Source organism: Pinus tabuliformis, chromosome 3_2 (assembly GCF_031772625.1).
Source record: "Pinus tabuliformis cultivar Carrire ecotype Pingquan chromosome 3_2, CPIR1, whole genome shotgun sequence".
Lineage (NCBI taxonomy): Eukaryota > Viridiplantae > Streptophyta > Pinopsida > Pinales > Pinaceae > Pinus > Pinus tabuliformis.
The window spans coordinates 23031927-23047977 of NC_142302.1; the positions used below are offsets into that span (position 1 = coordinate 23031927).

The window sequence follows — 16051 nt, forward strand, 5'->3', positions numbered from 1 at the left end:
GTTGCCCTTCTCAAAAAGGAAAAGGATATGGCAAGACAGTCAACAAAGGAAATTCGGAATGTGTCTAGACCAAAATAAGTAGCAAGAAACAATCATCCAAGTACCGCACATTTATGGTTATTGTTATTTATATCACATATTGGTCATAAGGCAACTAATTGTAGTCATGAAAGCAACTTTCTAGAAGTATGTCTGGTAAAAATGGAAAAGACTATTTTCAAAATCATATCGAATGTTTTATATGTCATAACTTTAAACATAAGACCAAGTACTGTAAATCTTATAGCAATCAATAATAAATGTTTACTTAAATGAAATTTTATATAAATATATTTAGCCAACATTCTAAAATAAAAGTAAAAATCACATTATTATAAATTTTACATATACATCCATATGTATTTTCCTAATTAAATTTAATACAAAATAATTATGAATATTTTTTTATATATAATTTCCATTTTCTTTATGGTATTTAACTATAAAACACTTCCTCTACCTTAGTTAATGCACACCTGCCGAGCAAATTAGATAAGTTTCCACCTTTCCTTCGACCGTGGCTTTCTTGACTCTTCATTTTCTCTGAGAGTTGGATTACCGGATTGTTTCCAGTAATCCATCGGCCGTACTTGTCATTAGTATCTATGCCATGTGTTTTGGGCCACGACACATTTTTTCTGCCGTTTCTGAAACGCTCCGAAATTTTCTCAAAAAATTGGAAACAAAGAATTATGGCGTCCATTATACGGCACGCACTTCTAGGAGCTGCACTGAAGTTTTTCCTTTCCACGTTAACAATGACAAACGAGTCGTTTTGTAAGTCTAGTCTATTTGCCGGGCAAATCGGGTCAATGATTTCAATGCAGCAGCCTCCTATTGGAGCATAATCCTGTAACCTCTTGCAATACTGATTATTTTTAAAATGATTCTACCATATAATACTACCTGCGAGTGGTGAATCCAGTGAAGTGAATCAATGTATAAGATTTAATAAATAGATTACTAGCATTTGCATGTTATGTTGTAAAGGAAACGCCGTAAGGTATAGAGTGGTGAAGAATAGCATAGAGTGGGGAAGAATAGGGAAATGGATAGAGTGGGGAAGGATAGGGACATGGATAGAGTGGACATTCTTGAAAGCAAGGGTGGATGATAATGAGTTATAATTGCAATAGTTAGTTATGTGTATTCTGAAAATGGATATTTTGTAAATAATAATAGTTTGTGAAAGAATAGCGACATGTAAATGGACATTGTTGAAAGAAAGGGTGGATGATAATGAGTTAGAGTTGAAAGTATTAGTTATGTGTATTTTGAATATGGATATTTTGTAAATAATAGTAGTGTGTGGAAAAATAGCAACATGTGAATGGACATTGTTGAAAGCTAGGGTGGATGATAATGAGTTATACTTGAAATGATTAGTTATGTGTATTCGAATATGGCTATTTGGTAAATAATAGTAATGTCATGTAGAGGTTATCTATTATCCATGTAGTTGTTTTTGTTTATGTGAACATGTTTTTGTACATTATTTTTTATTTTTTATTTTTATTTTTTGTCTTTCGAGATGTAATTTTTCCATATGCTACTTATTTATGGTGTTATTAGAAAATACCATTATATTGTAATGGAAGAGGTGAAAGAAACGATACAACATTGTGAACAACATCATGGTCGTTGTTCCATATTTGAAAATGCATGAAAAATTGTTGGAGCCATCATGATAATAATAAAAATTCCAGCATGATTTTGAAAAAATTTAGCTAAATTTTTTGAAAAAGTGGATTATAGTTGTCAAGTTTTAGAATTTTGAGTGCCTTAATTTTGCATAGAAAATGATAGAAATTACAGCATGATTTTGAAAAAATCCAGCTAATTTTTTTGAAAATGTCAATTACAGCGGTCAAGCTTCAGTATTTTGGGTATCCAAGCATTCATGATGGATGCTAAATCCATTTCCGCCATCCAAAAACAATTTAAACACTCCCACAGTCAAATATCGGAATTTGCCGTCCAGAGAAAATTATGATCTCTTTCGATAAGACTGGAAAAAAATGGTCTACCTTTGTGTGGGAAACATGATTGAACATCAAAGTTTCAAACGAATGCGTACACGCATAGAGGATTATTATGGAAGATTCCTTCTTCAAGTAATCGTAATATAAGCCATGAGGATATTAAATGTCCTTAAAAACTAAAGCACAGAACTTGGGAGCTTCAAGACCCGGGAATGGAATTTGGTATTTGGTAAACATTTTACAAGGGAAACATGATAGAACATCAAAGTTTCAAACGAATGCGTATACACATAGAGGATTATTATGGAAGATTCCTTCTTCAGGGAATAGTAATATAAGCCATGAGGATATTAAATGTCCTTAAAAACTACAGCACAGAACTTGAGAGCTTCAAGACCCAAGAATGGAATTTGGTAACATTTTTAAATGGAGTTTCCCATACAAACTGACGGTAATCACCCACAAGCTTTCAAGTTCATGGCCCCTAAATTTTTGCATTCTTGATAATGTTTTCTCACTGTTTCAATGTCATTTTCATGATGCTTCCAAAAAAAATTAGAAAACAATTTTATAAGTTTTAATTTCTATCTATAAAATAGCTACTCCATTATGAAGAATAGAGACTATTGCTACTCCATCATGAAGAATAGAGAACTTGCGAGCTTCGAGACCCAGGAATGGAATTTGGTAACATTTTAAATTGAGTTTCCAATACAAGCTTTCTCAATCTGACAGAATCACCTACAAGCTTTCAAGTTCATGGGCCCTAAATTTTTGCATTCTTGATGATGTTTTCTCACTATTTCAATGTCAATTTCATGATGCTTCCAAAAAACTATAAAACAGTTTTAAAGTGTTAGTTTTTATCTATAAATTAGCTACTTCATCATGGAGAATACACATTTGTTAGGTATTATTTGGCATTTCACATGATGTTGTATTATGAGTCATTGTGTGAGTAAAGCAACATTGTGAATCTAGTGTGAGGAGGACCAAGGTGTATTTAGTAGTCACAATTGATTGAGGGATGAGGCACATTGAAGAGTCATAGATAAGAGAGATGCATTGAAGAACATTTTGGTAGTCCATCATGAGAAACTGTGTGAGGCATTTTGCCACCATTTGGTCATCTCAACATATTTGTTACTTTCTGAAACTAGCATTTCCCAGGTATGCTTGTCCACTAAAGTTTGTTATGTGATTCACTGTAGTGTTGCAAGTTACACTGCATGGTTTCTTAAATTCTACTGTGGTTTTACTAATTGCCTATATGGTCTGCTAAAGCCAAAATATTATAGCTTATGACATGACGTGTGAAGTTTACTTTCCAGGCTTTAGTTATAGAAAACAGTAGCTGAGTTTTGTTACTTGTAACTTGTTGAATAGTTGAGTATACTAACATAGTAAAGTCTGATATACTATAGTATATACCATATTGCATTTCCAACAGATAGGAGGCATTTGATTGAAATAAAATTTAAATACTAAAATCTGAAGCATTCCTAGGAGACAGAATAGTTTCGAGAACTTCTAAATAGCCCAAGTCTCCAATTTCATTTGGAAATTCTTTTATGTTTGTACCCCTAAGATCTAATTTTTTTAGGTACTTTTGATATGCTGTTTGCAGAGGTAATATTTCAATGTTCTTACAATAGGAAACATCTAAACATTCAAGTGTGCTGATGTTTCCCAGTGTTTCGCTAGAGACGGTTAAATTATAGCACCAACTCAAATCAAGATATTTAAGACGAATTAAATTACCAAAAGAACCTGGAAGCATCTGCAACTGTAGGGAGTGAGACAGACCTATGTATTTCAGGTTTATTAAATTACCTAAGGACTTTGGAAGCACCTGCAAATGAGAAGAGTGAGACAGATCGATGTAATCCATGTTTATAAAGTACCCAAAGGAATCTGGCAGTGACTTTAGATTTGGGCAATTGTTTGTTGATAAGTTGGCCCATCAATTCTCCATATTCTCCTCTACCAAAGCTCTCAACGCTCTCTTTCAATCTCAGTTATCAATTACATGAATACCAACTAACTGTGAAGGCACAGTTTGTTGATAAGTTGGCTCATCGATTCTCCGTATTCTCCTCTGCCAAAGCTCTCAGCTCTCTCTTTCAATCTCAGTTATCATAGATTCACAATCTCAGTTAGCACAGATTCACAGACACATGACATAAACATCCACACATATACACAACAAACATTACAAAAAAGCAAATATAACAGTACATGGGTAGGTAGCACATGGGAATATGAATGATAGAGAGTATATTTAAAAACCTTATTTAAAAAACATAAATGTAAATGGCTTTATTTTTTAAGATACTAATATTTTGGAATCTATTTGTCTCAAATTGTGTGTTTACATTTCTTCCATAATAATCGCTAAATGTGAAGCTTATTACATATGCTTTGTCCCTATCCAAAAAGGATGAGTCAATCTGAGACCATCCATTCAAGCACAGAACATCAAGGCAAATATGCGTCCTGCCATGAGCTATATGGGTAACATTCATCAGAGAATCTACCAAGGCTATATGCTAGGCAGGGCTTGCACTTTCTCCATAATGTTTTAATTTGGATTGTCGAAAGGCAACTACACAACCTCCCTCAACAATCTAACATCTTAGAACACAAACTCTGCCTGACATATAACCTTTGGCTAAGACTTCAATTATGCATTCATTTCAAATTTATTTCTTTGCTTTTCACATTTCAAGCACCTTCACTTGTTGCTGCAACTGCTCCAGTAATCCCGCCTCAGCCCACTGCTTAGGACAACCCTTAGAATCAATGTACTCCAACGACATACAATGTTGGATACCTGGCAGCCCTTCTAACTTGGAGCACCCATGAACATTTAATACCCGAAGCTTTGTCAGTTTGGCCAATCCCCGTATGCTCTTCAGCTTCGCACAATCATATGCCTGCAACTCTTTCAAAGATACCAACGTTTCAATACCTGGCAGCTCCTCTACATTTTTGCACTGACTAATCTCCAGCACTTGAAGTTTTGGAAGACTAGAAAGCCCTGCTATTTTCCTCAAGTTAGAGCAATTAGTCAATTCCAGTTTTATCAGAGTCTTTGGCAATGTTCCGACCTCCACCAAATGATTACAAAACCTGAGGGAGACATATTTAAGGATGGGGCAGACACCTGTGGCAAATGATACCTCTGATAATTTCGTGTTATAAACTTCTAAGACTTGCAGCCGAGGCATGCAGTTGTCATTGGGAGATTCTAAATTATTCAATGTTTGCAACCGGAAATTCAATACTCTCAACTCAGTCAACTCAGTCAACAGTCGAATAGTCACCGAAAAATGTTTCAATTCACTGCAATTCTCGAGCCTCAATTCCTTTAAGATCTTCAAGTGACCAAGTGAAAGTGGTAGACTGTCCAGCGAAGGGCTCCCTATTTCCAGAACTTCTAAAAAGAAATTCTGTCCAGCGAAGGGCTCCCTATTTCCAGGTGCCAGGAGGGATCTCATACATACATACACAACTGATTTCTTTATTCTAGTAACATACTCCGCTATGTTTTGCATTTTACAATAACCGCTTATGAGAGAAAAACATAATCTGAAATGTCATTCAACTCTCATAATCTGAAATGCCATTTAACTTCCTACAACTTAACAGGTATCTACTATTCAGTTCATCGTTATATATTTAAAAAAAAAGAAACTTCAAAAAGGAAATACAAATGAATTGTTTACATTATCAGATCAACTGTCTTAAGCGTATCTGTCAAATGGAAAATATTTAAGCTCATCACTATTCAAGAAGTGAATGTACCCCTCCCCAGGTCACAACTGTCAAATTCTATAGACTTATCAGAGTAAAGATAGACAAACAAGCTCCTTCAATTTCTACTCCACATAGTACGCAAGTCTCCGGAGGTTCATCCTCCTGATTTTATCTGCCTTCTTGGATGGTTTCTTGACTGGCTGATTTAAAACCCCTGCATCAGCTTCGTCATGGAACCATCCGACTGACTTCTGGGCTGAATACATGAGTTGCGAAAAGCCTGTTCCAGAAAACAAATTTGGTCAGATACTCTAGACAGACTTCAGTTTAAATTATAAAATGTCATGTTACAAAGAGAAAATCACCGCCTTGATAAATAGCTGTGAAACTCAATAAACATTTGTGAGACAGAGAAATTAAAAAATAAAAAAGATCAAAAAACCTTCTATACAGTTATCTAGATTCTAAACTGAAAGATCGGAAGATGTACCACTACTAAAAAACCTGGGAGACAAATTGGCAAACAATGTATTAGTAATGAGATCAAGAATGAACACCTACTTCGAACTACTGTCTACAGCAACATATTCTCTAAATATAGGACAAGCAAAACAACTCTTTATTTCCAATTCCAACAAACATTAACAACTGAGAAAAACTATGTTGCACTGTATTTTGGGAATAGGGGGGGCTCAGTTTCCAGGGATGACTGAAAGGAACTCCCAAATTTCATCAAAGGCAGACAGGGATGGCAAATATTAATTTTTTTAATAAAATATTAAAAAATCGAAAAGAGAGATAATAAAACTTTATCAAATTAGCAGCACTTAATTTATGGGTCCAAATGGCCTTGTCTGTGTGAATATTAGAACCCTGAAAACTAAATAGGGTCCAAGTACCTATCAAATGTGGGAGCCAAAACTGTTGTGATTATGCTTCGTTACAATAAACATACTACATGGAATGTAGGCACGCACTGCATAGATAATATTTGTCATGGTCTGAATGTTGAACCCAACAAGATAAAGAATTTACCTTTTTGGATAATAGTGCCACATGAGCAGTGGTTTAGATAGGGGCATCCAACATCTCCAGATCTAGAAAAGACACCTCCCATAGCGATATATACAGGATGTGGGGAAATTCCACCACATCCTCGGGAGCATCCCTTCTAAACAACGAGTTCCCCTTGTCCAAGTCCCCAGAGGCAGGGATAGGCAAGGGATATCTAGGGGTGGGAAAAACTCCCCATGCTACACTAGAAAAACTTGATGAACTAGGGTAGGTAATAACAGAGATTATAGATTTCTAAGCATGATGAAGAAACAATTAACATGGGGGACTCGTCCCCATGCTACACTAGAAAAAAAACTCAATGAAATATGGTAAGTAATAACAGAGATTAGAGATTTCTTGGCAAAAAGTAAGAAACAATTAGCTAAACCTACTAGTTACCTCCTACAGACATCAGTCAGATTGGACGTTAAAAGTTGTAAAATATGAAGAAGAAGCAGAAGAAATTACTCACTAAAAGCAACCTCTAGAAAACAAGTTCTCCTAGTATATTTTCTCAACCCACAAGGTATAACAAATTAGTTTCCATCCATTGTTGAAAAACTTGTCTAGGCAAATAAACCAGTATAGCCAGAGTGTAAGGGTGCACCTAAGACTCGAACAAAAACTCGGTAATAGAAATTATTCAAAATGAGGGGTTTTATTTTCTCTTTTGCCTTTAATTTTTTACGATGGTCAGCTTTTTTTTCCATCTGCCTAGCAAGTAACCCACAAATACTTGCAGGTCTGACACTTCACAATTCAAACTGGGGACCAAGTTAACTTAGACTTGCAGCAGTACTGAGCTGAGTTCGACACGGGAGCACTTAAAAGACTCCACGAGTTTTCAACTCTCATTAATAGAGATTTTGTGCTCTTTCTGTCAACATGAGACTATTGTGAAACTTCCAAGATCTGAATCATTGCTGGCCTAGTGATTGGCTAACACAAGAGTGCCATTGTCACTTGCAAGAATAAAACTTGAGACCTGTGACCAGTGAATTCCGCACTTTTCCATTAAACCATAGACCCATGTCCCAGTGTTTTTGTTTTACGATAAAGAAAAACTCATAGCAGAGACAACATGATCTTCTGGTTTATGATCCATCTAGGGCATCAAAGCAATCAAAGCCAAATGGGCATTCATGCCACGTTGGCAGGATAATCATGACAACCATTCAGAAAAAACAATTTTGGGGAAGTTTCTTTGTTTTGCTTTGTTAGTTTAGCTTCTCATTGGGGTTCTCTGAGTTCGATGGAAGGAGAAAGGATAGAGAGAGAAGAAAAGTCACAGGCACAACAGGATACAGACCAGAACAATGCATGTAAATCTTGCTGCCAATAATAGAGTGCAAAACAACTGTACTCATATGTAACAAAACTCTGTATAGAAATTTCCTAGTGAATAAAGCCACACTCTTCCTTCTCAAAATAGTTTTGAACTTTTGTGTAATAAATCTCACTGGTAATATCTTGCTTCCTATATTTTCTTACTTCCCTAAATGCTAAATGTAAACCGACTGAAATATCCCTGTTTTGGGTGTCCTCATAGCTTTCTGTTAGTAGCTTTGGTTTCTTTGCTGTAATTGTCATTAGAAGGTATCCAAAGACTCTTCTGATCTACTGCGTTTTTCTAATTTCTCTAGCATGAACTATGTATATAAATCGATCTGCCCTGTTTTCTGGGTATTACTTTAATACTGACTAGCATTTTGGTCCCCTGTTAATGTCTCTGTGTTGGCAGGTGACAGAGCAGGTCATTTGATATCAGAGTGTTATACAATCCTGGAAGTGGATGATTACAACCAGACAATAGTATCACTTGGAGGGAGAAAAGCCCTAGGAAGAGTGAAGACGAACCTTTCAACAAATTGATGGGCAGATGCATATAGAAAAAATGAATAACAGATTAAGGCAACTTGAGGCTTATTTCAGTTGTCAGGGACATTCTGATGTGCAAAAGATTACCTTTGCATGTTTGAAAATGTCAAAGCATGCCCTCATGTGGTGGGAAAGCTATTGCTAGAATTTGTAACAGCAAAAGAAAGCACTTGTTATGTATTATAACGAGTTCAAAGTTTTTCTGAGAAGGAAATTATAGCCAGCCAGGTGTGAAAGGGAGGAGAAAATCTAGAGGCAGTGTCTTAGATAGCATCACAGGTAGCTTGTCCAAGATTACACTGACGAGTTCCAAAAAGCAAGCTATCATACTGAGTATTTTGGAAGATGAAGCCAGCGTGGTTATGTAATACATTGGAGTTATTCACTGTTACATTCGACAAGAGCTGGCCTTGCTCAAGGTTCACAGCCTTGATTGGGCCTATACAAAGATAGTGTAATGAAGCCAAAAGCAAATTAGGTGCTATGATTAGAGGGAGCTCCAGAGAACCAATGAGAGAAATGAATGAACAAAAATAGACCATGAAAGGTAAAAGGTTGCTACTGTCGTACAAGGATGGATGAAGAACATAATGATGAATGTAAGGCAAAAGAATGGACCATTGCAAAAGACATGGGCATACCAAGGACCAATGTTGAGAGTTACATCCAGAACTAATTCCCAAGAATCAGGAAAGAAAAAAATTCCGTGTGATGAAATGTGCTCCAATGGACAAACAAGAAGTCGGAGGAACAGGAAGATAGATGAAAACTGAACCTTATGGATCAGCCTCGCCCTGAGCGAAAAAATGAAAGTAAAAACGTTTTCTTTGTGAAGGGTCAGTTAAAAAGTCCATTACTTACAACCCAGTAGCTAGAAAAATCTGATATCTGAAGCTTTTGAGTAGCAATTGGGTTTATCAATGGAGGCACATCCAAAACCTTACCCATTTGGTTGGCTGCATAAGCCCAATCAATTAATGAAATCATTTGTGATGTAGTTCTGCTTGATGTCAGTGAGATAGTGATGGGCATTGGGGAGTCCTTACTTATGTGACTGAGATGATATTTTCTATAGAAGACCAAATAAGTGTATGCTGCTCAAGCTCTATCTCATTAAATCTTACTTGGGTAAAGAAAATATATCCTCGATTTGGGTGACCCAAATGAATCCATAATCTAGCAAAAGGTTCATTTTGACAATATTAAGGCCCAAGGTGGAAAAAAGGAGTGCCGAACAAGTAAATCAGAATTTTGATAGGTGGGCAAAGGAATCAGCTAAAGGACCTTCTGTCGCAGTCTAAGGAGGTGGGTCTTGAGCCAAAAGGGGTACAGATTGAAAAGCTAGTTCAACATTAAATTCAGCTATTGCTGGAGGCAATCCTGCCCAACTTGGCGCCAGAGCCAAGTGTATTTCTTTGCATGTCACTTGTTTTATCTTTTGAAATAATCATGTGCTTGGCTCGCTTTCAACATTAAGAATGTAAGACAATGGTCGCTGCTCATGAAAATCGTAGGCCCATCTTGGCAACATTGCAACAAATAGAAACAGGTGAGAATGCACTTGAAGTGAATGATTATTGTACAATTCTGATAAGCTATGCACCCTGAGAGAAGAATCTAGAGGCTGGAGTTCACTTGCTGCCAGAGGCCCATACTTCAAAAGTCACTGGCCACTTTGGTGTATAAGGAAAACGCAGGCAAAACCTGCAAGGGAATGTGTATTGGCCAAGAATGCAAGCAAAGGCCACCAAGTTTAACGAGGGTTGTGCACTGTGCAGCACCAAAAATTCAGCAAATGTCGGGGCTGCACATTCCCTTATAGTGCCTTCAAGGCCTTGGGAAATTATACCTATGGACTTTCTTGGTGGGCTGTCCAAAACCAAAACTTGTGACAGAAGTCTACCATACCTGCAGCATTGTTACAACTGGGACATTCATGGTTGAACTAGCAAATCGCCTTTTCAAACCTTGCTTGCGATTCTTGCCCCAAACTCCACTTAATATAGTGTTACAAAGTATGAAAGAGCGCAAGGTAGCAGGTCCAGTAATGATTAGCTTAGTGCTGTTACATTCATAGAATGAGCTCAAGAACTTTATTCTCAAATGCAGGCCAGGTTGCAAGAGGTTCAAGCACGGTATACCTGGAGGAAGATAGCACTTCCAAATTTCTAGGCTGAGTTGAGGAACAGTAAAACGAAGCCTAAGGAGCCCAGGGACCAGATCTATTCGTGAGGGTAAGTTGATGGAGACCATCAAACTACCAGGGGCAAGGCCCGATCCTTCTAGGACGTTAATGCAATTAGAACCATGGGTGCATTCAAGCCAGGTGGCAGTAGAGTCACCAAAAACAATTGGTAAAAAACACAGTCCTGGGGAAGTTTCGATGTTTTGCTTTGTTAGTTTATCTTTTTCCATTGGAATTCACTAAGTTCCCTGGAAGGAGAAATAGGGTAGGGGATACAGAAAGAAGCCAGGGTAGAGAATAAAGGTCACAGACACAACAAGACAAATATGTAAACTTTGCATAGTATTCTCCCGTTGAATAACTAAACACTCTTCTACTAAAATTTGTTTTCTGTGTAGTAAATTTTGCTGGAAATAACTTGCTTACCCTGTTTTATTATTATTATTTCCATGGCATGTTCTGGGAAATGTTTAAACCAACCGATATGCCCCTCTTTCTGAGCACCTTCAAAGCTCTTTGTTAGTATATTAGTTTTCTTTGTCGTAATTGCCATTAGCAGAAACTAAATATTCTGCCGATTTACTATGTTGATTTCTCTGGCAAAATCTATGTATATAAATGGATCTATCCTGTTTTCTGGGCATTTTAGCAGTTTGGTCCCCAATAACAGTCTCAGTCCTATCAGGTGCTAGGAGGACATCATTTTAGCAGAGTTGGTGCTGAAGCAGCTGGTGACTCCAGCTTTTGTAGCATGATATTTGAGAGCTCTTGTCATCGCTATCTAGGTTATCAACACCACTATCTGGGTTATCAACACCAGCCGCCCTAATTCCACACACTTCCGTGGTTGCTTGTTTATTGGTGAAATACAAGGATAAGAAAATTTACAGACATTTATATCAAACAATTTATAAAGATTTGATTGATGTGGGCACTTACGTATGAGAAGTACTACAATACTGAGAGGGGAGGGTTGAGATCTCACCCATTATATGTGTCCAGATCGAAAACCCTTATTTCTGCAACATGAGAAAGGGCATCTCTCCAGGTTTGAATGCTGGTGGAGTTGTATCGCGGTTTCCCTTCACCTGTTTGCGTGGGGGCATGAGGATACAAGGGATGCCATTGCCAATGCCGATTCGACTATACAAACAGTTGCTGGAGCCCGTAAACGGAAAGAGCCATAAACTCCATGAAACCGTAAATGGAAACAGCCATAAACTCCATGAACTCTGCCGGAAGGTCAGCACACAGATCTATTTGGGTTATCAACACCAGCCGCCCTAATTCCACACACTTCTGTGGTTGCCTGTTTATTGGTGAAATACCTGTTTATTGGTGAAATACAAGGATAAGAAAATTTACAGACACTTATATCAAACAATTTATAAAGATTTGATTGATGTGGGCACTTACGTATGAGAAGTACTACAATAATAAGAGGGGAGGGTTGATATCTCACCCATTATATGCGTCCAGATCGAAACCCCTTATTTCTGCAACACGAGAAAGGGCATCTCTCCAGGTTTGAATGCTGGTGGAGTTGTATCGCGGTTTCCCTTCACCTGTTTGTGTGGGGGCATGAGGATACATGGATGCCATTGCCAATGCCGATTTGACTATACAAACAAAAACTGGAGCCGATTCGGCGCATAGATGTCAAGTGGTGAGTGAACTATCGCCCTAATTAACTAATCACTAATATAATGTTTTAAAACATTTTTTTATTAAATTAGACGGATGATTTTTGTTCAATCGTCTAACAGAAGATCTAACGGTTATGATTAGGACAGAAAGACATTTGGGGGAGTCCATTTCAAAGGGAAACGCCGTACGGCGTAAATATTCTTCCACAACTTCATAACACTATTTGTTTAAATGATTACTTAAAATGTACTTCAAATCTTGATCCATGTTTACCCTATTATTTGTTATTTATTTATATATACAATCTTTAATTTATAGTTATTTAAAAAAAAATAGTAGTTAATGATTTTCATGTAAATAAAATTTATTGCAAATTTTCATTCTTGTATTTTAAAGATTTCTCATTCATGTGAAAAGATTTTCAAAAAAATTATTAAAAAAATAATAATAAATTTATACAATGTCTACAAAAGACACCAAGTGTTTTATATTTGATGTATGATCAATCGTGCCAAAACTAGTACTAATAACTCAATCAAATTAGGAGAGGTGGACTACAATATTAGTAACACTCACACTCACAGTTAGTTGCATAAGGACATCCAACCGTCTTAGCTAGGGGAGTTTGCATGTGCCTTATTTGGCATCTTTACAATTCTTGTGTAAGCCTTTTTTGAACATATTTTTTTTCATTTTCACTTCATCCTAAGAACCTTTTTTCTTATATAAAGGAATTTTGGTCAGGGTATAATTATTTCCTTTATATGTTATTTTGATGTGTATTCTTATGTGTTTACAAATATAATTACCTTTCTATGTTAACTAGTGGTATTAAAGAGGTAGAGTTGCACAAGTAAATTAAGGTAGGATCAAGACATAGGCACTACAACTCAACATGGATGGTTATTGCAACTCTTAGTTGCCAACTGTTCCAACTCACATTTAGTGGGTGTTGCAACTCCCGATTGGTACTTGTTGCAACTCTCGGTTGTTAGGTACTACAAATCCTTGTTGTTGGTTGCTATGACTTGTTGTTCAAGCACAATGTTGTGACCCATCATTCTAGTGTAGTGATATAATTCTAAAGTGTTATGGCTTTGACCTATTGGCACTCATGCTGCAACTTTGACATGCTAACAAATGTGTTGTGACTACTCCTTGTTGCGACTTTTAAGAAGTTGTTGTTGTGACTCTCAATCAGTTAACCATTTGGGAAATATATTGTAAATATCAATAGCTAGTGCAACACATCATTTGAGCCACAAAATTGTTGCCAACAGATCACCCAGATCAGTCAACCAACCAATCTCCCAACACAAGAAAGTGATAAGAGCAATTGGTTGATCCACAAGGACAACATGACTGAGATGCCACTTTGTAATAATATTTAAAGACAGGTGTTTTTAATGAATCAAGATTAACCGTTATTATATGTGATTCATGTTGATTTTTGTAGCTTGGGAGGTACTCCACAACACTAAGTGTTGGGTTTGTAAGAAGGTTGACCCACATGGGCTTTGTGGACGAATGACCCAAGTAGTGGGTTTTGCACCCAAAGTTGTGGGCGTCAAACCAAGAGGTGTTTTCGATAGTTTGATCATTGAGGGCATGTGGACCACCCTCGAAGGACTAAGGGGAACCAAAGGCATCAATGTGGCGGTGTTAGTTGAATGAAAAGAATTTTTGTTCTCATGTTTTATGGAGTTTTAACATTTTGTTAAGTCAACTTTGATGTTATATGGTGACCCTAGGTGGCTAGTGAACCCACCTATAACACTATAAAAAGGAGGCAAGGATTAGTTCATTCCATAACCATCCAAGTGCATTCATCATTGGAGAAAGATATCTAAGGTAGCTACAATTATGTAGGAGACTTTTCCAAGTGACGAAGAAGTCGAAGTTCTTGATTCTCTTGTGTTTGGACAGGGTCGAGTTTGGGTAGCTTGTTGGCCAAGTTGGAGATTAAGTTTTGGGCACTCATTTTGGGTAAATATTCTTTGTGTAACAAGCCAAAAATTTGAGGGTTCCTGAAGTAGGGCTGAGCCATTGTTGTAGAGAAGGTCGTGAGGCCTATTTTGGAGGGTCAAGAGGTTTAGACTACTATTGGAGCTTGGCCGCATATGTCGAGGAACTAGTGCAAAAGTTTATAGGGAGGTTTACGAAGGATTTGAGGAGTTGTATAACTGATGTTTAGGGCTGGTCTATGTGTGCTACAAAATCCCTAAAAGAGGATCGTATACCTCAAGGATTATGCTCATAACCTTGTTTATTACAATGTTGTAGAAGACATCTAGTAAAGGTATGTTCTTCTCTATACAAGTTGATGAATGGTAAGGATTGGTAGGTTTGATTTTAGACAATGGTATAACAACCTATGCACAATGAGTTGGAGGCATGTTAGTGGTTTCTTGGAGTGCCCTAGTACAATGGACAAGGGAAAGCTTGTCATTGTTAAGAGGGAAAGTTGTTTGGGTTCTAATTCATTGACCTCAAGGGTGTATGATTAATGATAAGAGGGCTGACCATTGCACCCTAGTTCAGTGATTGAAAGTGAGTCAAATCAGAGATAAGAGTGTAGTTTCCAAGCCCTAAGTCCTATTATCTTTGGAGCAGTAGAGAGGCAAGAAGTGGGAAACTGTGAAGTCGCTATGTGTTGGTGTCCTTAAGGACCAAGAAAACAACTAGTAGGAAAATTTGTTTGGGCCAAAGTCAAGTCACTCTTGGAGCAATAATAGGATTGATAGTGGCAGATTGTTGAGCTAGAAATGCACACTTTTTGAGGAAGCATAAGTTGCGTGATCAGTAGAAGGAAAGGCAAAGTACCTGCTAGGTGTGTTCAAGGTACGTGGACTGAAAGGGTTGCGGAAGTGCTACATATGCAAGTAGGTCAAGTGTACATTGTTAAGAGTAGATTGGTTATCATAGTTTTTGATACAAAGGCCTAGTTGTTGTGTTATATTAGGGATGATTGTAAGGGCCATGATCTATGGTACGAGAGCCCTAAAATTATTGTATTAAAGATTTGTACTATAACAAGTGTTGGTTTAAAATTTGTCTTATATACTTGTTGATTCACTGCTATGTATTTTTCGTTGTGCAAAGAAGAAGTGTTGTGCCATTTGAGTGTGTTTGTGATCATGATTTTAGGCTCAAACCTGAATCTTGAGTAACGTGGAAAAATCAACATGGTATCAGAACAACTTTGAAGGGCCATTGGATCAGAGTGTGCACAATGGAGTAGTTTAGAGGGAGATGAGATTGTCTAGATCATGGAGAAGAGGATTCAACTAAGGGCATGGAGATGTGGTCTTGATAGGTTACATAGCGAGATGGACTAGGAGTTCTAGTGGATCAGTGGAGAACCTGGTGAGCAATAGTTTGTTGTTTGGAGGGTTGTAGATCGCGGGCTTCCTATGAATTGTCATGGATTGTTTTGACTACTCGAGAATTGATTTGGCATGAAAAATTTGTCTTTGTGTGATGGAAGGGATGTTAGCATGCTAGT

The 16051-nt window shown here is 37.2% G+C and overlaps 1 protein-coding gene and 1 long non-coding RNA gene across 2 annotated transcripts; both read right to left on the reverse strand.

Moving 5' to 3' along the window:
• Positions 1-4678: 4678 nt before the first annotated feature.
• LOC149179617 (uncharacterized) lies at positions 4679-5299 on the reverse strand. Its single transcript, XM_089418023.1, has one exon. The coding sequence runs from the start codon at positions 5249-5251 to the stop codon at positions 4739-4741; it is 513 nt and encodes a 170-aa protein (XP_089274149.1). The 5' UTR covers positions 5252-5299; the 3' UTR covers positions 4679-4738.
• Positions 5300-6029: 730 nt separating this feature from the next.
• LOC149179618 (uncharacterized) lies at positions 6030-12494 on the reverse strand. The gene is made up of 2 exons (XR_016257392.1): positions 12362-12494; positions 6030-6060 (listed from the first exon to the last, which is right to left on the reverse strand). It is a non-coding gene; the product is annotated as an uncharacterized LOC149179618 (long non-coding RNA).
• Positions 12495-16051: the final 3557 nt, after the last annotated feature.

Bases quoted from the DNA above. Each gene is read 5' to 3' on its own strand.
- LOC149179617 (XM_089418023.1), bottom strand. From the start codon at position 5,251: ATGCCTCGGCTGCAAGTCTTAGAAGTTTATAACACGAAATTATCAGAG.